Genomic DNA, 24,551 nt, shown 5'->3' on the forward strand with positions numbered 1-24,551 from the left:
GCCGCCCGGCCTCCCCAGTCTTTTACTTACGTTTGGTCTTAAGAGTGAGCCACCTGGATTGTGGGTGCTGACCCCGTCGCTTTGACACCTCCTTGGCTTTTTAACACTGGGCACCTTCCCCCAGGCTCACTGGCCCTAGTGTGGCCTGGAGAGAATTCACCCAGGTCCTGTGACAGGCCCCTGACAGCCCCTGATCCACACCAGGAGCCTTGCTCCCAGCTGCCGCCAGCCTGACACACAGCCTGGTGGGTCGCAAACGAGCTCCCTCCGGTGTAAGGGGACCCAGGACCATTGTGTCCTTTACACGCTCCCTTTACCCAAGGACAGGAGCCCTGACAAGGCTCCACAGAAGAGCAGGCGCATGGCATGCAGTACAAAATCCAACGCTTTAATGAGCTCGAGATGGCAGCGCAGACAAAGCACTAGAACGGATGCTGCGGGCTGAGCCCGGTATCCAGCAAGCAGGAGGACACACCACAAATTCTCTAAAGTTCCAAATGTCCTGAGTAGAGAGAACTGTGTTTATTTAACCACATAAAATGCATATATACGAAATGCCTCAGTATTGGAGCTGGTGGCCTGCACTCAGCGTCGCAGATAAAAATATAGGACTTTCAACACAGATCGAAATACCTTCACATTTAAAAAATCAGAATCCTCTACATGTTTTAAGCTGACAGAATTCAAGTTCTGAGTTTTCCGATACGGCTGTAACGTGTACGAAACACGTTTATTTACAACATGGGCAGGGAGTGAGGGGCTGTTAAGGCCATTTTCTCATGTCAAACACTGCAAGATACGTACATAAGTACAACCTAATATAGGCAAAGGTTCAAAGAGTCATTTTCTTGGTTTAACGTAATTGAGGGTCGGTACAGGGGTGGAGACCGCTTGTCCTTAGCACCAAGCCACACCACGAGGACGCGGGCCTCGGCCGCCGGCTGCTGTGGGGGGCTCTGCAGGACAGGTGGGGGCCGGGCCCGGGCCAGGCTTGAGGGCACCTTGCCCTCCTCTCAATTCCGTCTCCAAAGTCATCTCGAGGCCCAGGGTCAACAGCCGTTTCCAAGAAAGAGCCGTGCCCCGGGGCCAGGGGCTGAGGTGTGCACGCCGAGGGACCATCCCTCACCTCCGGTGCCGGCTGTGCCCAGGGTGGTCCCGCTCGTAGCGACGACCTGTTCGCTCGTAAGATCGAGAACGTTCCCGTCGCTGGTCTCTGTAGTAGTGACTTTTTTTCTTGTATTTTCCAGAATTATCTGCCCGCTCTCTTGAGCGGCTCCGAGAGTGGGAGGAGCTGCGGCTGCGGGACTTGCGGGGCTTCTGTGCGGAGAACTTGCAGTCCTTGGCCTTGTGGTAGCCCCTCACCTTGGAGCCCTTGTAGGTGGCACCACGGTGGGCCTGTCTTGGCGGGGAGTCACTCCGGCTCCGCGAGCGGCTCTGTGACTTGGACCCGCCAGACGTGGAGCCGCTGTCACTCTTCCTGTGAAGGAGACCACCAGGTGAGGGACCACCCGGCCTGTCACCTCCACAAAGATACCCCACCCCCACCCCGGCCAGGGACAGGCCCCAGGGAGCCCTGAGCAGCACGCACCTCCTTTTAGGGGAAGCGGATCGCGACGGGGACCTTGAGTAGCTCTGCTCGTGGCTCCCGCTCCGACTCCGGCTCCCTCGGCCCTTGGGCAGGCTGACAACAGGGCGGGAGCGGTTTCAGAGCCAGCGCCTCGGCAGCCAAGCCCAGGGCCCGCGGCCGCCTCGGCAGCCAAGCCCAGGGTCCGCCGGCCGTTCGGGTACTCACCCATTCACCGGGCTGTCGGCCTTGGCCTTCTTCGCGCCCTCCGTCCTCCTCCTGGCATTCTTCGCAGAGAGCGGGGAGGGCTTGTTTCCTTTGCCCTCCTGGGGGGAGCCTGCTAGAATCAAGCACAGGAAGTCACACCCTGACCGCTACTCTGGCGAGAAAGGGGTCAGCCGAGCAGGATGAGGTTCCTCCTGCGGGATCTACAGGGCCGACCTGACTCCTTGCTGGACTCGGAACCCCGAGATGCAGAAAGCCACCTGTCTTGCTTGCCTTGGGGACTGGGACGGCATCATGCTTCACTCCAGCCTCTGACAACATGACCTACTGCCCTGCCCTGGACGTTCGAGATTTGCATCAAAAGACACGCTATGTGGGTGGGCTGAATAAAGAGGCTTTCGGAAGGCCCGTCCATGTCCCTTCCTGACAGAGACATAAGCACGAACCCCCCCTTATTTCCAAGACCTGGTGTGTGCTGGGGACTCCAGGGCCGTGGGAGCACTCAGGCTGGCTGCAGCCGGGACCCTAAGGGAGATGCCGGAGGGCGGACCCCGAGCTGCACCCTGATGCTCACCCGGCTTCGGGGCAGGTGAGAACCGCGACGCGCTCTCCAGCACCTGGGTGCCTCCGCCGCCACCGCCGCCAGGCAGCAGGCCCTTGGCCTGGGCCTTTGCCTCGTCCAGGGCGTGCCTACGCTTCTCCACCTCACTCTCCAGCTGCGTCAGGTCCACCTAGGAGAGGCGGCGCCCACAGTTCAGAAACAGACGCTTACAGGCACACACAGGTAGACACGTCACACAAAAAAACACAGAACCTTTTTCCGAGTGTAAAGCTGGAGGATTTTTAAGCAGATTTCTTGAATTTCTTCCTCAGTTGCTCCAAACAGAAGAAACCAGTGGGGACGATTGGGCAGAGGGATCTGTGAGCAGGAGAGCAATCCCGGTTATACTCCTCACCAGCAAGGTTCTTAACAGTGAGAGAACAAGCCCACTGCTCATCAGCACGCAGGCTTTTGGAGTTCCCGCCCGTGGCTCAGCAGGTTAAGAGCCCAACTAGTACCCATGAGGATGCGTGTTCAATCCCTGGCCTCACTCAGCGGGTTAAGGATCCGGCGTTGGCCTGAGCTGTGGTGTAGGTCGCAGATGCGGCTCCTATTCAGCCCCTGGCCTGGGAACCTCCATATGCCGCAGATGCGCCCCTAAAAAAGACAAAAATCAAGGAGGCTTTTTAGTGGCACCAAGGAGCATAACCTGAAGCACACCGAAGGCTCGCGAAGAATCGGGAGGGGCCCCCGTCACGGCCCAACACTGACCTCCAGCGTCCGGGCAGCGAGGTAAATGCAGGCACAGGCGATGCTCTCGGGCTGGAACCTCACAAAAACATCTGTGCGAAGGCTGTCGTTCATGTAATTCCTGCAAAGCAAAGGCAGGAAGAACTGCAACACCCGGGGGACCCCAACACCCGTCTGCGCCACCTCGGCCACGTCGCTACGCGTCTAAGTCCACTGCCGAGACTGCGAGCTACACAGTCCCGGACTCACGAGTTCAGGGAGAAACGTTCTAACTGCTTTTTCTGAATAGAGGCCAGGAGAACAGGGAAGTTACTGGAAAAAAACTTAAAAAGCTGGCTGAATGTCAGACAACGTGTGTTGCCATGAAAGAGAACCGACTTCGGCTTTACTGTTCCCTCTCAACCTTCGGCTGCTCTCATGCAAAACAGGGCCTCAGAGAGCTGTCTACGTGGCGGTCCAGCAGAGCTGATTAGAGAAACCTAAAGGCTCAAGATCCATAGTGCAGAGAAACATGCAAACGCAAAGGACCGGGCTGAGCACAAGGCCTGCGAGGCTCTTTCTGAGACGAGTCGTCCTCCGGCGGGTCTTCGCCTGGAAGAGGCGCTCAGGCCGGGCCTTCTTCCGCTCACGCGTCCACTTGGACAGGGGAGAAAGGCTCTTGGCTGCAGGGGAACATCACGCAGAGGAGGGCTCGATGCCCGGGGACAGCCTCTTCTCGGGCTTAGCCAAGAACCGTTTCCAAACTGTCCCATTTCAACAAGGAGTCTTAAAATGAACATTCATAAGATCAGATGAAAGCAACAAAATACAGGTTTCATCACAATCAGTGCATTTTAAAAACTTTACCGTATTTTAGAGACATAAAGATACAAAACATTTGCATTTTTAAAAAACTTAAAAAAGAGTTTAAACAATGGCTACATTGTCAACATTTCGTTTAGACACATTTCTCTGAGGTTTAATAGAGAAACAGCAGACCTCACATCAACTTTATCAAGATTGCAAAAACAGAAAACTAATGCCATGAGAACACAGTTGAACAGGTCAAATGTTCAGAGCACCTAGCGAATCCCAGTTCTATCAGGCCACCCCCTCGGGGACCCAGGTGTGCTGGGATGTGACCGACGTGCCCCAACCCGGTCTCTTCGGCCCACCTCCCAGGAGAGGTGACACACAAACCCAGGAGAGTTCGCAATGACCAGTTCTGCATGTGCCCACGAGCAGCACCTGCCTCTGAAGCTCTGGCTCCAGGCACCCAGAAGTGACCAAGCAAAGGCCTGAGTGACCAAGGCCGTACATCCCAAGAGTTGCAAGTGAACAGTTCATACCGTTTATGAACGTAACCCCCAGTAACGTTGGGGGCTCTAGTAAAAAAAATCTCAGTCCTCAGAGAGTGATATTTTTAATGCATTAACTTTTAGGTCCCCCAAAAAACAGAGTCCTCAAAACATACATTTAAACTGACTGCTACGTCTGAAACACATTACAGTATAAATATCCAAAGGGCCCACGGGTGATCTAAAGATGCACACCTTTCGTGGACCTCGAGGGGGGCGCCCCTCAGCGGCCGATCGGAGCAACTGTGGGGCTTCCAGAGCCAACCACCTCCCACGCTCCAGTCTGAGTTCCCACCAGCCACTTTTGACCGCTTCCCACCGAGAAAGGTACTGCATCTTTATTGCACAGGTACAGCAGTTTAAAGGACAAAATTCAAGTCAACAGTTACCAAGTCTAATCGATACAGTTACCAAGCAGGACAGAGGGTTAACAAGAAGCACAATCGTCAGAACCACAGCAGCGTCGGCCAGCACTAGACTATCGTGCGCATACCACCTCTAGAGCCAGCCTTCGGCGCGGAGCCTGCACTGGATTGGCTGAGGACGGCCGCTGTCCCTGCACCAAAGCGCTTGGGCAGGAGAGGAGAAGTCTTAGTCACTTACCCTCAGAGGCTACCCTTTGATTGAAAGAGTACAGAAAAGAAAAGTCAAAATGGGTTCTCCAGGACACACGGCACACAGCACCAGACAATTCAGCAGCAAAAATATGCCCTCACTGACTTAACTCTGGGGAAAGCTCCCAGCGCTGACCTCTCACTAGGCCTCCTCGCCAGCATGCGCACAGTTCAAATCGGCCCCAGAGGGGAAGGAACGCTTTCGAGCCCTCCCCCCGATTCCTCCTTAATACAGGCTGTTGGAAGCAGTTTCACAGCAGGTGTGAAACCCCTAAGGCCACGGTGGCCCGGGTGGGAAAGACCCCGATGTGCCAACTCAACAGCCCCCAGAGGGAAGCCCGCTGACTGCTCTCGAGGGTTGGGGACAGCACGGCCACCTTACCGTTACACCAGTGCCCGATATTTGGGGAGGCCGGCTGGCATTTACACGCCAGGAACACTGGGCACTTAGACAACTCCAGCCCACAACCAAGTCATGGGACCGACTACCCACTGCCCGAGCGCCTCAAACCAACAAACTCCTGCACTGCCCTTGCTGGTCGCATAGAACAAGGAAGGTCAACTCACCATGCGGTCTGGACCAGGGGTTGGTTACGCTCACACTCTAACACCTGAAGGTACATAACGATTATCTGGAAGATACGGGCAGGCAGTTATTACCGAGAACCTCCAGGCCCCGAATGCAGCTCTCGAGAGTGTCCATGCAGCAAGTAAGAGCCTCAGGCTAGACCCCAGGGGTGGCTCCTGGTCACAGCTCAGCTGGAGGGGAGGTCTGGCCGACATGCCCGCCACCTGCTCTCGCAGCCCAGGGTCGCAAAAGCACGGGAGGACCCAGCTGCACCAGGTTTGTCTTGGCTGGTACCGGGCTGATGCTCATTCTCATCTTCCACACATTTTTCACCAGTGAGATCAGCCTGCCCTGAACGTTCCTGCTTCCCAGTTGCCAACTTACACAAAAGGTGGTGTGACAACACTTGCAGCAAATGAGGAAAAAGCTCTCAACCTACAGTAAGTGATCTACCAAGACTGGGAACAAATGCTGGACAGTCAGACGAGCGAGAGAGAACACGGGGAAACTCCCAATAAAACAGGGATGGAGGAAGTGCCCGTTGTGATTCAGCAGGTTACAAACCTGACTAAATCTGTGTGAGTTCAATCCCTGGCCTCGCTCGGTGTGTTAAGGAGCCAGCGATGCTGAAGGCCGGCAGCTGTAGATCCAATTCGACCCCCTAGCCTAGAAACCTCCATATGCCAAGGGTGTGGCCCTAAAAAGCAAAAAAAAAAAAAAAAAAAGAAAAGAAAAAGAAAGAAAGAAAGAAAAGAAAATAGCGCTTTTGTGTTGACAAAAAGAAAAAAAAAGATGAAGCCAGCATGCTGTGCCGGTGTGTCACGTGGGAGGAGCGCACGAACTGCGTGCTCGACCGCGAGTGTGCTGCGCTCCTGAGGAAAAGGGCTCAGGATTCTCCCGACTCCCCCGTAACAGGAAATCAGGTTACCACTAAAGCCAATGGGGTCCTGCTGGACAGCACGGGGAATTAGTTCCATCACTCGTGATGGACCGTGATGCGAAGGAACACGAGCAAAGGGATGCAGGTGTGCAGGCGGGACTAGGTCACTCCGCTGTACAGCAGAAGCTGACAGCAGTGGAAATCAATGATAAAATTGGTTTAACTGTCACTAAAACAACTTAGAAAGTCAGCTGTTGAGAAAAAAAAATGCAGAGTGACACCTCATTTTGACAAGTTCATTCCCATCTTGAAAAGCTCAAACCCAAGATGCAGTTCTCAAAGCTCTTAAAAAGACGCCATTAAAATTAACGTAACACAAGACCACGGAAAAACTTATTTCCAGGTTAGAGTGCAAACGGGACACTGGAGTCAGGGGCCCAGTTACTCCTCTTCCGTTTCCAATCTGGGTGACACGGGGCGGCAGCGGGGCCTCGTACCCACCTTGTGAGGGTGCTTCACGTGCACGCAGAAGCCCAGCTCCTTGAGGACTCGCCTTTCCGCCTTTATGATTTGATTCTTTAAATTAACGTAATCTTGATCCAGCAGGAGAGGCACAGGTTTTCTACAAAGACAGAGCACGCATCTAGTGAGAATTAAATACAACAGAATCTGTCCAACCCAGGATGGCCGCCGCCGACAGCCTCCCGGAAACAGAGTCGGCTTCCTTTAACCAGCGAGACTACCGGCTTCCTCGAACCCCAGCGCCACCCAGCTTACCCTTCTCAGGAAGGCTCTCCCGTTTTCTTTCCATTTTGTTTTGTTTTAATGGCCGTGCCCACAGCACTTGTGAATTCCCGGGATGGGGAATGGATCCAAGTCGCAGCTGCAACACTGGATCCTTTAACCCGCTGCACCAGGACCAGGGTTTGAACCTCGCCTCCGCAGTGAGCTGAGCTGCTGCGGTCGGACTCTTAACCCACTGTGCCAGTGTGAACTTCTCTCCCTGTGTTTGACTGAGAAATGCCACTGAACATATTGGAGGGTCTCACAAGCTCCTCACCCAAGGACTGCTCCTGGTTCGTCCTGCTCAAGACGCATGTGCATCACAAGTGAATGGGAAAGCAAAGGACCAGCAGAGTACAGCATTTCAATAGCAGAGGCTGTTTTATTGGCTGGAGGTTGGAAGGCCTGGCCAAGGATGCTTCTAGACACCCTACAACGCACAGGACAGCCCCCCACAAAGCATCACCCACCCAAAAATGGAAACAGTGTTGAGGGTGACAAGCCAGCTCTGGAGCATTCAGAGACTGACGGGGGCACACCAGGAAACCGATGCCAGAAAGACGACTGCCACACTTCCCTGACCACTCTTCACTCACTAAACAGTATGGGTCGGCCCCCTCTGCACCAGGGCTCCTCTGGGCACAAGTTTAAACCTCACAACCCCGAGAATGCCCGCTGGGGCTCAGCTGGTTAAGAACCCGACACTGTCCATGAGGACACAGATTCAACCCCTGGCCCCACTCAGTGGGTTAAGGGTCCAGAGATGCCCAGAGCTGCAGTGTAGGTTGCGATGTGGCTTGGATCCAATGTTTCTGCAGCTGTGCCGACGGCTGGCAGCTGCAGCTCTGATCTGCCCCCTAACCTGGGACTTACATGTGCCGCAGGTGCGGCCATGACAAAGAAAAGCGAGCAAGTAGAAGCTTACATCCTGAATCTTGTTTCAGAAACATCCGTGTAACTGGACAGCCGCGAGAACGAGCACACGCACACCTGCAACAGCTCTAACTCGGACGCACCTTTTCTCCCTCAGGTGTCGAAGCCGGTGAAACACATTGATGACGTCTCGGATCCTTCTGGGAGCTTCCTCTATCTTGGAGGCCAGGTGAACACAGGCCATTGACACATGCTGAAATGGAAGCAACGCAACACGGACGTCTGCTCCAGCGGCGACACCTCCCACAGCTTAAAACCAGCTGAGAGCAAAGAGGGGTACCGGGAGAAAAAGGCCACCTATCTACCGCACAGGGGGCTCCCCAAGCCTTTAAGGACAGCGCTGCAGGTGGTGGAAGACAAGGACTCACTCCACTGAGCAACGCGGCAAAACAACAAACCCAGGTTTCCGGTTCCCCCCTTTCTGCGGGACAGACAGACGAGGAGGAGGTCTTACCTCCATGGAATGCTTCACAAAGGACTTGGTATAAAAGAACCGCTGGAACAACACCTGCCCTGTAGCCATGGCCACCTACAGAAGAGAAAAGTTTCCATCCTTTCCAAACGCCTACTCTGAGTGTTTCATACTTAAGTCACTGAGTTTCCTGAGACTCCTGACAACCAAAAACTAAAACGTGTCCCGCTGCTTTGCCTCCCTCACTACCTCCGGGACGCGCTGGGCCCGGGGCCCGGGTGGGAATTAGGAGCGGGCTTGGGGTCGGACGTCGGCGCCGAGCCGCCCGGCCCTGCCGCCAACAAAGGGCCCCGCCGCCTCCCCCGGCGCCGGCACGGCGGTTACCTCGGCCCGAGGCTCGCGGCCGCTCCCTCACCTGCGGCAGGCGGAGCAGGATGCCGGCCGCCTGGATGAGCTCGCAGCCCACCACGCGGAGGTCGGTCTCGGTGTCGGTGTCGAGGCCACTCGACATGGACGGAGTGAAGCGCAGCTTGTCGTCAGGCAGGAGGCAGTTCTCCAGGGTGATGAGCACCCCAGAGTACAGCCGGTCCCCGATCAGCACCCCCTGCGATCCCGGGGCTGCGCTGCCCGAGCCCGGCGTGCCGGCCGCTGCCGCGGGGGCCGCCGAGCCCGGAGCCCCGGCCCCGGTCCCGGCCGTCCCCGTCGCCGCCGCCATTTTGTGCCGCCGACTCCTTCTCGGGCTCCTTCCCCGTAGGGCGGCTCCTCGCGACGCTCTACGGCCGCGACCGCCCCGCCCCGCCGCGTACCATTCGTTCGACTGGTGGGCGGCCCGAACCCGCCTTGTGGCGATTGGCTGTACCGCCTGCCCGTCAGCGTCTCACCCGACGCCGGAACCGGAGCGGGCGGGGCCGGGCACGTTACCCAGGAGGCCCCGCGGCGCCCTAGCGAGGCCGCGGCCGCGACCCGGAAGTACTAGCCGTAGACGCCGGTTCCGGTCCTGGCGCACAGCTGGTGCCGGGGTCCGTGAGGTCGCGAGGGTTCCGCTGCAGCCGCAGGCTTCTGGGGGGTCCCGCGGGGGCCCAGGGGAGGGCAGGGCCCTTGCCGGGCAGTGGGAGTGGGGGCGGCTCTCCTACCGCCGGGACTGCGTCCTGCAGGGCAGGGGTCCAGAGCTTGGGTGGCGGTGTCGGAGGTCTTCGAGGCAGCCGGCGCGGTCATTACTCTCTAGCCTTTACTGAGACCAGGTTTTGGGGCACACGTGTTAATGCCATATTCTCAAAGTTCTCGCCTACAAGTCGAGTCCATACAGAAAAGAAAGGGTAGTTTCCAGCCATTTCTCCTGGAAACAGCGGGGAGCCATCGACGGGTTTGACTTCATTTCCTCATCGGTTGTACCAGGCGCTCCCAGGATCAATGAATTTTTACGTCACCGGACAGCAGTGTTGTAATCGCGTCCGATGCGGTAATCGTTATTACTAAAGTTTTCCCAAACTTCCACCGAGATTAGTGGAAGAACCTGGGAGGATGTGGAAAAGACCGGGCGAGGGCAGGGTGGAGAGGAGATGGCAGGGTAGGCGCCTGGATGGGTGCGGGAGAACAGGAGCTGCCAGTGACTGCGCCCATGACTGAAACCCCAAACCCGGAGGGTGCCATTGGCTTTCACTCCTGAAGAGACTTAATCCTGCAGCTCAAGCAGTGCCAACTAAACCTGTCTCTCATCCCCACAGGCCACATGATAACCGTGCTCCCCTGCTCCTACCCCCCAAGCCGGCATCGCCAGCATGTCTCCTCTGTGGGCTACAATAGCACACTGTCCAGGAAAGGAAGAATTTCCTCTTCTGAAACCCCCTGGAAACAGTGTTTTCCATTGCCCCTGCCTGGGATGCTTCCCATCTCCTGCAGTGACTAGCCAGAGGGAAAAGTTTATGGCTGTAGCCAGTCAGAGCCAGACTGGGGCTGGGGACAGGGCCATGGCACCTGGGTCTGCACAGAAGGAAACCCGGGTCCTGCAGCCAGAGGGGGCGCAATTGCCAGGAACAGCACACAGCTGTCTGCCACATCCCACCTTCCTTTATGGAGATGAAGAGAGAGGAGGCAGCTCCTCCACAGCGGTGCATCTAGCACAGAATTGGGCCCCTGACACCAGAGGGCTCTCTGGATCCCCCACCCTGTTGTCTCTTCAACAGCATTTATGGAGCTCCCATCATGGTGCAGTGGAAACGAATCCGACTAGGAACCATGAGGTTGCAGGTTCGACCCCTGGCCTTGCTCAGTGGGTTAAGGACCCAGCGTTGCCATGAGCTGTGGTGTAGGTCGCAGACAGGGCTCGGATCCTGCATTGCTGTGGCTGCAATGTGGGCCAGCAGCTGTGGCTTCGATTTGACCCCTAGCCTGGGAAGTTCCAAATGCCAGGAGTGCGGTTCGAAAAAGGAAGACAGACACACTAGTGCGTGAGTGGTCAGGTACTGCACTAGGTGTGGCCCAACAGCACTGGCCTCCTGCCTCCACACACCTGCAGTCTCTTGGTCCTCTCTGGACCTGGTGACAAGGTTCTCTTGGGAACCCAGTGTAGCGGTTGGAGCCAGAAGCAATGGGGCCTACAGTGAGGATGGAGAAATGTAGGCAGATTCAAAAGCTCAGGCTGCCGGGCAGTGAGGTCCCAGGAAGGGGTGACTGCCAGGGGGACTATCGCAGGGTGGAGGACGTCACGACACGACCCAGAGCGAAGAGGTCCCGGGTCGGAGCAGCTCAGTGGAGTCCCCAGCAAGCAGACGGTGGGGCTGCTGTGGGCCTGAAGAGCTCTCCTAGAGCAGAGGGGAGAGGGACAGCTGCATGGTCTTTGGAGGTCAAGGGCTAACAGTGTCCCCTGGATTTTGGTACCAGGTCGCTTTGGTGAGCACCGTTGGGGCAGGGTGGGGTGGATCACAGGCAGGCTGAGCTCCCAAAGAGGGCAAGGGGGGAGGCCCTGTCTCTGAGGGAGGGTGACGCCACCTCCATGTGGCTGTGGTCAGCAGAGGTGGGCGGGGCTGCTGTGTGATTTCCCTGGAATTAATGAAGCCAAGAGTCTAAGGCTCTCCAGGTGATCTGGTCACCCCACCAGGGGCAGCTCACCTGAGACTGGGACCATGAGAGCCACCCTGCCTGCTGCCCCTGCTGGGCTCAGGACTAAGGGAAACCAGCTGGTGCTCGTGGCTGAAGAGCCGAGCCAGGGAATCCCTGCTGGAAACAAACTAGGAGGACTACGGTAGAGGGCAAGGCGCACAGCAGGCAGGCCGGCCAGCGCTCAGAGGCCGGCACAAACGGCCCCCAGCTCACAGGAAGAGCCAGGCTTCTGAGAGGAAGGGCACGCACAGCTGACCCCTCGCCTGGTGGCCTCCCCCTTCACACCACCCGGCCCAGAGGCGGGGCACCCACGTGCGGTGCCCCTGAGGTGTCTGTTGATGCCAAAAAACACCCCACACTGAACCCCACATAACCTTTACTTGTACAATGCATACGAGACAGTTCTGAACCGGCACCACTCAGGCCTGTTACTGAAATATAAATTTAACACAAAGGCAAGTCAAACTTACAAACAGCAGTACAATCATCACAGGGGAAGCCTTTTCCCAAGATGCTCCGCTGCAGAGGGCAGTCGATGTCAGCCTCCCCATCAGCGGTGCTGGACCACCCTGGAAAAAATGCCGTCAGGCTCCTTCCCGTCCCCCAAGGCTGCAGCAAATCCTTCTTCTCGCCTCCTTTTGGCTAAAGCAGCCAAAGATTTAAAAGTCTTTGGTTCATAGATGGCTAGATCTGCAAGTACCTTCCTGTTGAGCTCCACCTGGCACTGGGAAGAAAAGCAGAGCCTGTGTGAGCATCAGAAATGCATTTCAGGAAGTTCCCGTCGTGGCACAGTGGTTAACGAATCCGACTAGGAACCATGAGGTTGCGGGTTCGGTCCCTGCCCTTGCTCAGTGGGTTAACGATCCGGCGTTGCCGTGAGCTGTGGTGTAGGTCGCAGACGCGGCTCGGATCCCGCGTTGCTGTGGCTCTGGCGTAGGCCGGTGGCTACAGCTCCGATTCAACCCCTAGCCTGGGAACCTCCATATGCCTCGGGAGCGGCCCAAGAAATAGCAACAACAACAACAAAAGACAAAAAAAAAGAAAAAAAAAGAAATGCATTTCGGGAGTTCCAGTCATGGTGCAATGGAAACAAATCCAACTAGTAACCACGAGGGGTGCAGATTTGATCCCTGGCCTCGCTCAGTGGTGGGAGATCCAGTGTCGCCATGAACTGTGGTGTAGGTCGCAAACGCAGCTCGGATCTGGCATTGTTGTGGCTGTGGTGCAAGTTGGCAGTTGTAGCTCAGATTCAACCCCTAGCCTGGAAACTTCCATCTGCCATGGGTGCGGCCCTAAAAAGAAAAAAAAATTTTTTAAAAATGCATTTTAGCTGCGTGTCCTATGATTTGAGCAACCTTAGCACAGATTGCTTGAGCGGTGCGACCTGTCCGAGCAGGACACCAGAGGGTAAATGGGGTGAGGAGGGGCACTGTCCAGCCACAGGCCAAGGCCATCACCCAGACTGCTGGCACGGGCTGCTCTTTACGTCAGCTAGGAAGAGGAAACCACAATTCCAATTTTACAAATGATGAAGAGTAAAACAGAAAAGGTATGTAAGGCGTAAGCAGAGGAACCCAGGATCAAAGCCAGGTGTTCTTGGAGTTGCCATTGTGGCTGAGCTGTTAACGAACCTGACTAGCATCCATGAGGACGCGGGTTGGATGCCTGGCCTCACTCAGTGGTAACCCAGTGTTGCTGTAAGCTGTGGTGTAGGTGGCAGATTCGGCTTGGATCCCGCATTGCTGTGGCTGTGGTGTAGGCCTGCGGCTACGGCTCTGATTAGACCCCTAGCCTGGGAACCTCCATATGCTGCAAGTGCAGCCCTAAAAACAACAACAACAACAACAAAGACAAGTGTTGCTAATTTCCTAAGAAAGCCAAGTAAGTCTCCCATCAAGTAAAGCGGCAGCAAGGTCTACAGGCAGTGTCAGTGAGCTCGAGGCGCAGGAGAAAGCGGCATCAGCACAGCCGTAGGGAGGAATGGCTCCTATTCTACCGTCTGGGACCCCCTCCCCATGCCTTGGGCAAGTCCCTTTCCTTTCTGAGCCTTAGTTCCCCACCAGTAAGGCAGAGGTGTCACACCTAGACTTACCCTTAAGGTTTTTGTAAAGGGCTAGGGGCAGGGCCTAGTACATCCTTTCCCTCCAGCAGTCTCTTTTTTTTTACCCCTTCTCACGGCCAAGGCATGTGGAAGTTCCAGGACGGGGATCAAACCCACACCAGAGCAGCGACCCAAGCCACTGCAGTGATGCCAGATCTTTAACCAGCTCAGCCACCAGTAAACTTCCCCCTCCAGCTCTTTAAGAAGTTTTATTTACTTATTTATCTATCCTTTTAGGGCCACACCCACAGCATATGAAAGTTCCCAGGCTAGGGGTCGAATCAGAGCTGTAGCTGCTGGTCTACACCACAGCCACAGCAACTCGGGATCCAAGCCACCTCTGTGACCTACACCACAGCTCATGCTCAAATCCTGAATCCACTGAGCGTGGCTAGGGCTCAAACCCAAGTCCTCATGGATACTAGTCAGGTTCGCTACTGCTGAGCCACGATGGGAACTCCTACACAAAAGCAGAAACAGTAGCCTGACCACCAGATGCAAGTTACCAAGATTTTTGTCACACATGCTTAACTCACTCCCTTCGAGATATTCCACCTTCTTTTCAATCATAAGGTTTTTTTTTTTTTTTTTGTCTATTTGTCTTTTGTTGTTATTGTTGTTGTTGTTGCTATTTCTTGGGCCGCTCCCGCGGCATATGGAGGTTCCCAGGCTAGGGGTTGAATCGGAGCTGTAGCCACCGGCCTACGCCAGAGCCACAGCAACGCGGGATCCGAGCCGCGTCTGCGACCTACACCACAGCTCACGGCAACGCCGGATCGTTAACCCACTGAGCAAGGGCAGGGACCGAACCCGCAACCTCATGGTTCCTAGTCGGATTCGTTAACCACCGCGCCACGACGGGAACTCCAAGTTTTTTTTTTTTTTTGGCTAAGCCTGTGGCATGCAAAAGTTCCCAGGCCAGGGACTGAACCCTCGACAAAGCAGTGACAATGCCAGATCCTTAATCAGTAAGCCGCTGGGGCACTCCTTTGATTATGAGTTTCGACTTGATCTGCTACCTCATCAGAATTCCCTCAGTATAAAACTCCCAAACTAAAGTCTAAAGTTAAAGCCAAGTTCTTCTACCTTTCTTCCTTAATGAGTACACACCAAGACTCATGGCTTTGGTACCACGTGCCCTGTTACCAATTGTGCTACCAGAGGAGCAAGGGCGGGACAAGGGTGGCAAGTCCTGAACCTGCCAAACTCCAGCCCACGAATCAAGGCAGTGTTAGGGTGCCGACACGGGGACCATGCAGGCTTGGACCACATTCTCAACCATTACCTTAATCAAATTGATGATAAACGCTGGGTACTTCAGGCCGTGTTCCTGGGAGGCAGCTGTAATCCGATTAATCCAGAGCTGAAATGAGAAAACATTGAGAGATTTAAGAACTAGTTGTTTAGGAGTTCCCTTCATGGCAGTGGTTAATGAACTCAACTAGGAACCATGAGGACGTGGGTTCCATCCCTCGCTTTGCTCAGTGGGTTAAGGATCTGGCTGTGCCATGAGCTGTGGTGTAGGTCACAGACAGGGCTCAGATCCCGAGTTGCTGTGGCTGTGGCGTAGGCAAGCAGCTGTAGCTCCAATTTGACCCCAGGCCTGGGAACTTCCATATTCCGCAGGTACAGCCCTAAAACACACACACACAAATAAAGAACTAGTTATATATTACGTCCAGCTCCCAGCAAAATTTCTGACCGAAAAAAATGTTTTTTGTTAAAGGAACTACAAAAGTAAGTGTCCTGAGTTCCCGTCGTGGCTCAACGCAAACGAATCTGACTAGTATCCATGAGGACACAGGTTTGATCCCTGGCCTTGCTTAGTGGGTTAAGGATCCAGAGTTGCCATGAGCTGTGGTGTAGGTCGAAGACAGGCTCGGATCTGGTGTTGCTGTGGCATAATATTGACCAGTGGCTGCAGCTCCAATTCAAGCGGTAGCCTGGAAACTTGAATATGCCATGAGGGCAGCCCTGAAAAAAAAAAGTCAGAGTTCTCTTCGGTCAAATAGGCTGAAATACAATAGTGAGCAAAAGTTGATGCTCTTTACCCAAATGCCACCCTCTCTCCACAAGATTAGTAGGAAAACCATACCCGTAAAGCCTTAATCCCGAATGCGGTTTTAGGCACCGGGCAGGAATACAAAGAGCGAGGAATCTGAGGCAAATGCTCTGTAGAAAAGAACCACTGAGAGGTGCTCCCAGGCAGGGAGGAAACTGCAGAGAAGTGAAGAGCCTGGAGGGAAGGGCGGAGGGACCACACGAAGGACCTGGCCTGCCAGGGGAGAGCAGGGTCTGTTCAGGCAGCAAAGCCGGAGTCTCGGAGGGGGCTGGGCCAGACGTCAGGGTGAGTGAGAGTGGTGCTGGAGCCCTGCGTGGCTATCTGTAGGGGCTCTTCAAGCCGCTCTTTATTTGTATAACTTTCTTTGCATGTTAGGGCCGCTCCCGCGGCACATGGAGGCTCCCGGGCTAGGGGTCCAAGCGGAGCTTCAGCCGCCGGCCTGCACCACAGCCACAGCCACGCGGGATCCGAGCCTCGTCTGCGACCTACACCACAGCTCCCGGCAACAAGGATCCTTCACCCGCTGAGCGAGGCCAGGGATCGAACCCGCGTCCTCAGGGATACTAGTCGGACTCGCTGCCGCGCCGCCACGACGGGAACGCCCAAGCCGTTCTTTGCTCAGCCCGCTTTCCTCCTGAGCGTCAGCGCTTCCCAGGTTTGAACGAGCACGCAACCCATCCAGAGGTCTAGGCAACGCGCAACGCAGACGGAGCACCACCCCAAGTTCCCGATTCGGGAGGAGCAGGGGGGCTCGAGCCGCTGCATCTCCACGATCCACGGCTGCGACGCCCGCGCGCCCGGTACTTCGCACAGCTCGTCGGCCCGCTCTCGGGGCCAGGCCCGCCAGCGGCCAGCGAGGGGAACGGGCGGCGCTTACCGTCCGCAGACTCCTCTTCTTCAGCCTGCGGGCCCGCGTGCACTTCACGAACGCTCTCGTCACAGCCCTGACGGCCAGCCGGTAGCACCGATTCTTCCTTCCCCGGAAGTGCTGGTCAAGAAACGGGAGAGGACGCGGTCGGCGGGGCCCGCGCGCGCAGGGCCGGGCGGGGGCGCGGGCCGCGCGGCACACTCACCCGCGCGTGTTTCAGCACCTCCTGGACCCGCCAGTAGCGGTCGGTGACGCGGCTCCGCAGCCAGAGGGGCACAGTCAGGAAGACCATGGTGCCCGCCGTCCGGCGCCTCCACTCACCAGCGCGCGGGCCACGCCGCCGCCAGGTCGCCAGAACGCTTCCAGGTCAGCGCCTCCCTCACCGCCCTCCTCCCGCCGCGGGACTTCCGGGGCGTCGGGCGTGCGCTCCGGGCCCGCGCCAACGCCCCTTTCCCGTGCGCATGCTCCGGCTCCGTCGGGAGCGCCGGGCGGGGCGGGGCGGGGCGGGGCGGGGCGCGAGCGCAGGTTCCACAGCAGGTGAGCCGACGTCCAGGCGGAGCGGAGCTGTCCCCTGCGCACTGCCTACCATAGGGGACTCGCTCGCAAGCTGTGCGCTTTAAGACGGTTGGAACGGCAGTTTATCTTTTTTTTGTCTTTTCTAGGGCCGCTCCCGCGGCATATGGAGGCTCCTAGGCTGGGGGTCTAATCAGAACTGTAGCCGCCAGCCTACACCACAGCCACAGCAACGCGGGATCCGAGCCAGGTCTGCAACCTACACCACAGCTCACCGCAACGCCGGATCCTTAACCCACCGAGCGAGGCCAGGGATCGAATCCGCAACCTCATGGTTCCTAGTCGGATTCGTTAACTACTGAGCCAGGATGGGAACTCCGGAAGAGCAGTTTATATTGCGAGTACTTTGTCACTATCTTACCACCTTACCATTATGTCACCGTTATTACATAAGATAATTAAGGTGGCAGAATGGAGTGCGTGATTTCTTTGTAGCTTTGTAACTTTGTAGCTTATAATTTAAGTCTGATTTTAAAAATTGCGGGAGTTCCCGTCCTGGCGCAGTGGTTAACGAATCCGACTAGGAACCATGAGGTTGCGGGTTCGGTCCCTGCCCTTGCTCAGTGGGTTAACGATCCGGCGTTGCCGTGAGCTGTGGTGTAGGTCGCAGACGCAGCTCGAATCCCCCGTTGCTGTGGCTCTTGTGTAGGCTGGTGGCTACAGCTCCAATTAGACCCCTAGCCTGGGAATCTCCATATGCCGCGGGAACAGCCCAAGAAATAGCAAAAAAATAATAATAATAAAAAAATAAAAATAAAAATTGCAGAGTTTCTGTCATGGTGCTGCGGAAACTAATTCGACTAGGTATCATGAGGTTGCGGGTTCGATCCCTGGCCTCACTCAGTAGGTTAAGGATCCAGTGTTGCCTTGAGCTGTGGTGTAGGTCGCAGACACAGCTTGGATCTGGCATGGCTGTGGCTGTGGTGTGGGCCGGCGGCTCTTCCGCTTGGACCCCTAGCCTGGGACCCTCCATATGCCGCGGGTGCGGCCCTAAAAAGCAGTAAAAAAAAAAAAAAAAAGCTGCAAGACTAGTTTAAGAAACTCCTGGTTTTGTTGAGGGACTTCGGGCCGTTACGGACCCTGCAGGGTGCTCTTGCCACTTTGCCAAGAGCAAGTCAAACTTGCTTTTAAATCTTAGAACAATTCTGGTGAAATCGATAAGCCCAGCTGGAACAGGTTTTTCCTTCAACAGACTGGGGGGGAAACCGACTCCATCGCATTACGGACCAGTTGTGGGAAAAAAAGTCCTCATTGTGGAACAGTAAAAGAAAAATAGGCTCCCTCTAAACAATGGATTGAAAATGATTTTGATTTATAAAGGAGAAGACTGAGGGCAGGATACGGATTCAGAAATTCTGCAGCACGTAATAAAAGAAGCGAAAATGGGGCAGAATCGCTGCCTCCTGTGATATGAAGGCCACCGTGAAGGGAAAGGAGGCAGCGAAAGTTCTTCTTATCAGGACACACATCACTGCTCACATTTACTTAACTTTCTGGATGTTTTTATAGCCCTTAATAAAAATATTAAAATAAACTCCCCAACGTGTTCTACCCAAATGCACCACCTGTTTACCTTTCCTCCATTTTAAACTCATTGTCTCTGTCAATGCTTCTTCCGGCCCGTGGGCGAGGACACGGAGCAGCTAAACGCTTCACTGTACTTGCCGAGAAAAGGACATTCTCTAACCATGATCCAAATCAGGAAATTCAGCATTAATGCGACACTGCTGTCTCGTCCACGGTGCCTATTCCAGCTCTGTCGAGTGTCCAGAATTGTACACTTTGTGTGGTTGTTATGTCTGTCTGATTATCAGTCCTAAATCTGGAACAGTTCCTCAGCCTTTCTCCGCCGTTTTTTTTCTTTTTTTTTTTTTTTTGGCCCCCACCCATGGCATACGGAAGTTCCCAGGCTAGGGGTCCAGTTGGAGCTACGGCTGCCAGCCTACACCATAGTCACGGAACTCTGCAGGATCTGCGGCCTGCACCACAGCTCATAGCAAGGCCAGATCCCTGACCCCCCAACCAAGGCCAGGGATGGAACCCGCATCCTCGAGGATCCTAGTTGGATTGTTTCTGCTGTGCCATGAAAGGAACTCCCTCTCTGTCTTTCTTGACCTTGGCGTTTTTCTTTTCCTTTAAATTTCTCCTTTAACATTTTTTTTTCTTTTTTATTAAAGTATAAAGAGTTCCCTTCATCAAACATGATTAGGATGCATGAGGACACGGGTTTGATCCCTGGCCTCGCTCAGTGGGTTAAGGATCTGGGGTTGCCGTGAGCTGTGGAGTAGGTGGCACACACAACTCGGATCCCACGTTGCTGTGGCTCTGATTCGACCCCTAGCCTGGGAACTTCCATATGCCACAGGTGCAGCCCTAAAAAAATAAAAAGCAAAAAACAAAAAAGTATAGTTGACTTACAATTTGTGCTAACCTTGGCATTTTTGAAGAGTACAGGCTGGCCTGTCAATCTGAGTGTGTTTGCTGTTTCCTCGTGATTAGGGTCAGGTTACCCGTTTTTAGCAGAATGCTGCAGAAATTACAGTGTCTTCAGTTCACGGTATCAGGAGGCCGTGAGGGCAGCCCACGTGGACATGGGTGGTGTCAGCTCCTTGGTCACTATGTCATTTGCCACAGCAGGCTTCTCCACCTCATTTGTAGCTGATACATAGTTTGTAGACAAACACTTTGTGGTCATTACAGGCCCTCCTATTGTAGCTGCTGAGAGGAGGGGGAGGCCCAGAGTGTGCTGGGCCATGCCTGCAAAAGAGAGAAGATGCGGATGGGACAGCACCTCAGCCAGCCCAAAGACCGCCTAGAAGGGAAGCCCTGGGTTGGGCAGAAACGCCAGACCTGAGCACCTGTGCTGTCCTCAGCCAGCATCTGGGGCTGCCAGGAAAAGTATGCCGTGGGCTGAAATGCTGAAATGCCACCCTCGACGTGAAGCTTGACCCCTCTTGGGGCCTGGAAAGGACGTGCGAGTGGCCCTCTCCGTGGCCCTGCCCCGAGAGGATTCACTCCCTCCGTCCGTCACTGCCGTCATTGGCTTCGGAACACTTTCCACGTTGACTAACTAGCATTCTCCTTAAAGAAGAGCTTTCCATTTTAAATTCAAGCCCCCCTCCCTTTTGTCTTTTTATCTTTTCTAGGGCCACACCTGTGGCATATGGAGATTCTCAGGCTAGGGGCCTACACCACAGCTCACAGCAATGCTGGATCCTAAACCCACTGAGCGAGGCCAGGGATCGACCCGCAGCCTCATCGTTCCTAGTAGGATTCATTAACCACTGAGCCACACGGGGAACTCCTTTTTCCCATTTTAAATGCTATTAGAACAGTGTTGGGGGGGGCGGTCCAGTGATGCAGGAAGCGGGATGGAGCGGGCAGAGGGAGCAGCAAGTGCAAGGCCCGGTGTGCACAAGGGCGCAAAGGCCACAGTGGGAGTGGAGTCAGCATGGGCCCAGCACCAGTGAGCAAACGGGAGGCCAGAGGCCGAGACTGCTGAGGACCTGTGGGCCCTGGAGGTCGAGGACGGTCTTAGAGGTCCCGGTCATCACAAGCTTCCCCACAGCCTGGCGGCCACAGGGCAGGACCCACCTAAAACTCACACAGCTCAGGCTGCCGGGGAGTTGGGCATGGGGTCGTCCTGTAGCTTTAAAAACCACCTTTACTCTGAGGACTCTGAAGATGTCGAAGATGTCGCTCCAGCCGCCCCCTTCCACATCCTCATCTCCCGTGAAGCCTCCCTCCATCTCAGGCCCCCGCCTCGGCCTCACACGAGTCTTGGTTATGTCCCCCGACCCCGGCCCTGGCCACTCTCCTCCAGCCACCAGCGAGCCCAGAGGGCTGTACCCACAGGATCATCCTATGCTGCCCGCGTCTCTTGCCTCCACTGCAAGGGCACCACCATCTCCCTGATCTCCTGGGTGTCTCTCTCCTAAGTTCAGTTCGCTCTGCACTTGCACACGCCGTGAGCCAAAGGGACAGAGTCACAGAAGCACCAACTCCCCAAAGGCTTCCGCTGTCTTGGGAGAAAAATCCAAGGGCTCCCGTGGTCCCCTGGGAGAGGCACAAAACTGGCATGACAACTCTCCCTGTTGCAAAGTGAAATCTGTCCTCCAAAGCTGTTCTTCCAGAATATCCGAATAATGCCATTGATCTTCTATGAGGACACAGAGGTGGCCACCAGGACCACTGTCCCTTGGTTGCACTTGTACTGCAGGACTTTGAACTTACGGAGATGGCTCAGGGGCGACAGGGAGAGGCTAATGTCTTTGAAAAAAGGCTTGCAGTCCTTAGATCTCCCTACGGGAGGCACACCACGCCCCGCTGGGGCACAGACAGTCAACCAGGAAGAGGGTGCAGGGGCCCAGGGAAAGTTCAGGCCTTTACCGAGGTTCTTGCAGGAAAGGAGGGCAGGGCCGGCTGGCAGCGGAGCACTGGTTCCTTTGAGAAGCCAGGGGGCCCTGGTGCACAGGGGCATTCCTGGCCCGGGGGGGTACCGAGCAGAGGAGTATCGGGTGGGCGGTAAGAGAAGGCCACCTGGGCTGGGGACGGCAGCAGAGGAAGACAACTGGCCTCTCATTTGGCCCAGTCATTAACGAATGGGTGGCAGGGGACGAATGCCAAATCCAAGGGAACCCAGCAAGTAAGGAGACATGTGCAGAGGGAGCACTGCAAGCAGACGCTGCCATGGTGGACCCACCAAGGGGACACATCAGCTGTGGTCACTTTTGTTGCCACAACTCAGTCTCTCGACCAAAGAGCGTGGAGAAGGCTGGGGCTGCAGGGGGGATGCAGCCTCGGGAGTCAGTGAGGCTGTCCCAGCTCCGGCCACCTGCTTGTTACTGGGGCTTGGCCCGCTGCCTGCTTCTCCCCCAGGACCTCTGGGCAGTTCCCGCCTCCACCCTGGTGGGTGGCCTCAGGCCTTCAGAGTGGAGCCTGGGTTGCTCTGAGGCTTAGGGAGCCCGGAACCTTCTGTCCTGCTCTGGTCCTGCCACCCTTAGGGCCTCTCGGGCTGTCCACAGAGGGCAGGTCCCAGGTCCTGGGCCACCTGCCCCCACCTCGTCCTCAGTGTGGGGCTGGCCCCTCGGCTCAGCAAAAGCTCTGCAGTGGGTCCATGGCCCCGCTCCACAGCGAGATGCAGGGGGGTCTGGTGGAGCCAGCCAGCCGCATTGACCTCCGCGCCCCTGTCCAGAAGGTGGCCTGCGACCTCCTTGTGGCCTCTCCGAGCAGCATAGTGCAGAGGTGTGAGGCCCAATGAGTCCTGGGCGTCTACCTCAGCTCCCCAGGCTGCCAGCAGCTGGACAGCCAGCAGGTGGCCACCGGCGGCAGCCCTGTGGAGGGCTGAGCGGCTGTGCCTGTCCTTGAGGCTGGGATCTGCACCGTGCTCCAGCAGCACCTCCACGTCCTAGAAGAGGAGGGGAGGAGAGGGCAGGCTCTGGCCTGGCCCAGGCCCGGACCACCTCTGCCCTCAGCCCCTGGCAGCCTCTCTCTCCACACCGCACCTATAGGCCTCGACTTGGGGATTCTTCCACTGTGCCCCTGAGAGTCCCGAGGTGCCTGGTGCCCCTTCTGGCTGCGGGGGGAGGGGATGGCGCTAACTGGACGTAGGCCTGGTGTTCAGTGACTATCTTACTGCCCGCCGTGTGCCCTCCCTGGGCCTGAGAATCGGTTACCAGGGGGCAGCACAGTCAGGGCGGCCCTTGGGCCCTCGGTGGCCGGCCCCTCCCCGCCAGCCCTGCCCACCACCTCCCGGGCACTCAGGCCGGGGTCGGCCGGGGGCAGCTGGGCCCCGACGTACCTGTGGGCGGCCCAGGGCGGCAGCGAAGCCCAGCGCCGTGGCCCCTGCGCCGTCCCGGGCGTCCACCCGCGCCCCGCGCGCCAGGAGGAGGCGCAGCGCCGTCGAGCGCCCGGCCGCTGCCGCCACGAGCAGGGCGCCGTCCAGGCCCGCGCCGCCGCCCGCCGCCAGCAGCTCGAGCACCGGCAGCCGGCCGCCCGCAGCCGCCCACTGCGCCGCCGTCCAGCCTCGCGCATCCGCTGCCTCGGGGCCCGGGCCCCGCGCGCCCAGCAGACGCCCGGCCAGCAGCGTTCGGCCCAGCGCGGCGGCCCAGTGCAGCGGCGTGAGGCCCGCCCCGCAGCGCGCGTCCGCCCGCGCCCCGCGCCGCAGCAGCAGCTCGGCCACCTGAGAGTGGCCTTGCCAGGCGGCCTCGTGCAGCGGCGTGCGCCCCGCGCGGTCTGAGGCTCCCGCCGGCGCCCCGCGCTGCAGCAGGAGACGCACCAGCGGCACGTGGCCACGCAGCACGGCCAGGTGGAGGGGGGTCCTGCCGGCGCTGTCCCTGCAAGGTGAGCAGGTGCGTGGTGGGCGGGCAGGGCGGGGATGGGGCCCCTGCCGGGCGAAGAGATCTGCCGTCTTTGCCCACCTTAGGGGCCCCTCTCGGCCCCGAAGGGGCAGCTGGTCCCCAGCCAGTGAAGGGGTGCCCGCTGCCACCCCCACCCCTACCCCCACCCTCACCCCCACGAAGGTACTGTGTCCCATCTGGGGGCTCACCTCTCCTCCAGGCTGGCCCCTTGTCGTAGAAGCTGAGTCACCAGGCCCACATGACCCTGCCACACAGCCTGCAGCAGACGCCCCCAGGCTGGGGGGCTGCCGGGCCCCTCTGTCCCAGCTCCCAGGGCCTGCTCGGAGCCCAGCTCCGACCACCGCAGTTCCAGTTCTCCAGGCTCTGAGACCTCGGAGTCCGTCTGGCAAGAACAGGGATCCTTCATGGACGCTGGAAGCCACACTCCAGAGCCGGCCCACTGTCCCCAGGCCAACATAGACCCCTCTCTCCCCAGGGGAACCCAGCCACCATTTAGCTTCTGAGGGCCTTGGCTCCCAGTTACCCTCAAAGGAACCCTGCCCAGGGGCTCCGTCCTCTGGCTGGGGGTACCGTCCATGTGGTTCTGGCCCAGCCGCAGCCTGAAGGGCCCTTTCGTGAAGCTCTGAAGGTGCAGCAGTGGGCGTGTCTGCTCCCACAGGGCTACAGGGCCAGAGCGGCAGCTGCGTGTGGGTTGGCAGGGGCAGTGGTGCCTCCCCGGCCAGACTAACAGCCGAGTCCCCACAGTGTTTACCCAGCAACTTACTCAGGGGAGGCCGCAGCCCCTGTCCCAGCCCCCTTCAGCCTCTGTCACCTGCCAGGGCCTTGGGCTTGTCCTCCATCCTGGGAGACAAAGGCCAGGCAGGCAGGAACTTGCCCAAGGAC

The 24,551-nt window shown here is 57.0% G+C and overlaps 3 protein-coding genes across 10 annotated transcripts; all 3 read right to left on the reverse strand.

Moving 5' to 3' along the window:
- Positions 1-367: 367 nt before the first annotated feature.
- Positions 368-9,355, reverse strand: CCNL2 (cyclin L2). 8 transcript variants are annotated; one of them, XR_014806926.1, is made up of 12 exons: positions 9,023-9,355; positions 8,650-8,724; positions 8,279-8,388; positions 6,981-7,101; positions 5,599-5,663; positions 3,102-3,201; positions 2,849-2,987; positions 2,604-2,708; positions 2,364-2,520; positions 1,793-1,901; positions 1,589-1,681; positions 368-1,477 (listed from the first exon to the last, which is right to left on the reverse strand). XR_014806926.1 is itself a non-coding variant. In XM_084962541.1 (12 exons), exons 2-12 carry the CDS (start codon positions 9,116-9,118, stop codon positions 1,123-1,125), a joined length of 1,389 nt encoding a protein of 462 aa, XP_084818667.1. In that variant the 5' UTR covers positions 9,119-9,225; positions 9,302-9,355; the 3' UTR covers positions 368-1,122. The 8 variants fall into 8 exon arrangements, 6 of the variants coding, with proteins under 6 accessions (XP_084818667.1, XP_020953104.1, XP_020953103.1 ...); XR_014806927.1 differs by having other exon boundaries at positions 1,793-1,904; XM_084962541.1 differs by lacking the exon at positions 2,849-2,987 and having other exon boundaries at positions 1,793-1,904; positions 9,023-9,225; positions 9,302-9,355.
- Positions 9,356-12,065: 2,710 nt separating this feature from the next.
- Positions 12,066-17,082, reverse strand: MRPL20 (mitochondrial ribosomal protein L20). The gene is made up of 4 exons (XM_003127507.7): positions 16,943-17,082; positions 16,747-16,857; positions 15,093-15,170; positions 12,066-12,430 (listed from the first exon to the last, which is right to left on the reverse strand). The coding sequence occupies exons 1-4, from the start codon at positions 17,027-17,029 to the stop codon at positions 12,257-12,259; spliced, it is 450 nt and encodes a 149-aa protein (XP_003127555.3). The 5' UTR covers positions 17,030-17,082; the 3' UTR covers positions 12,066-12,256.
- A 4,823-nt stretch (positions 17,083-21,905) lies between these two features.
- On the reverse strand, positions 21,906-24,394 carry ANKRD65 (ankyrin repeat domain 65). The gene is given in 6 exon segments (XM_084962546.1): positions 21,906-22,098; positions 22,100-22,203; positions 22,390-22,717; positions 23,111-23,645; positions 23,858-24,051; positions 24,193-24,394. Coding segments are annotated over 6 exon segments (1,260 nt in total). The 5' UTR covers positions 24,247-24,394; the 3' UTR covers positions 21,906-22,053.
- Positions 24,395-24,551: the final 157 nt, after the last annotated feature.

The sequence above is a fragment of the Sus scrofa genome, chromosome 6, assembly GCF_054392235.1.
Source record: "Sus scrofa isolate SSC_HxYL_T2T_F1_AM1 chromosome 6, Sscrofa_HxYL_maternal_Yorkshire_Landrace_v2.0, whole genome shotgun sequence".
NCBI classification, from domain to species: Eukaryota; Metazoa; Chordata; class Mammalia; order Artiodactyla; family Suidae; genus Sus; species Sus scrofa.

Excerpts from the sequence above, each read along its gene's own strand:
- CCNL2 (XM_021097444.2), bottom strand. The coding sequence starts at position 9,322 with ATGGCGGCGGCGACGGGGACGGCCGGGACCGGGGCCGGGGCTCCGGGC. Across the intron at positions 8,725-9,022 it reads TCCTGCTCCGCCTGCCGCAG|GTGGCCATGGCTACAGGGCA; the intron begins GTGAGGGAGCGG and ends TCTCTTCTGTAG. Across the intron at positions 1,478-1,588 it reads TCCGCTTCCCCTAAAAGGAG|GAAGAGTGACAGCGGCTCCA; the intron begins GTGCGTGCTGCT and ends TCTCCTTCACAG.
- MRPL20 (XM_003127507.7), bottom strand. The coding sequence starts at position 17,029 with ATGGTCTTCCTGACTGTGCCCCTCTGGCTGCGGAGCCGCGTCACCGAC. Across the intron at positions 16,858-16,942 it reads AGGTGCTGAAACACGCGCGG|CACTTCCGGGGAAGGAAGAA; the intron begins GTGAGTGTGCCG and ends TTTCTTGACCAG. Across the intron at positions 15,171-16,746 it reads AGAAGAGGAGTCTGCGGACG|CTCTGGATTAATCGGATTAC; the intron begins GTAAGCGCCGCC and ends TTCTCATTTCAG.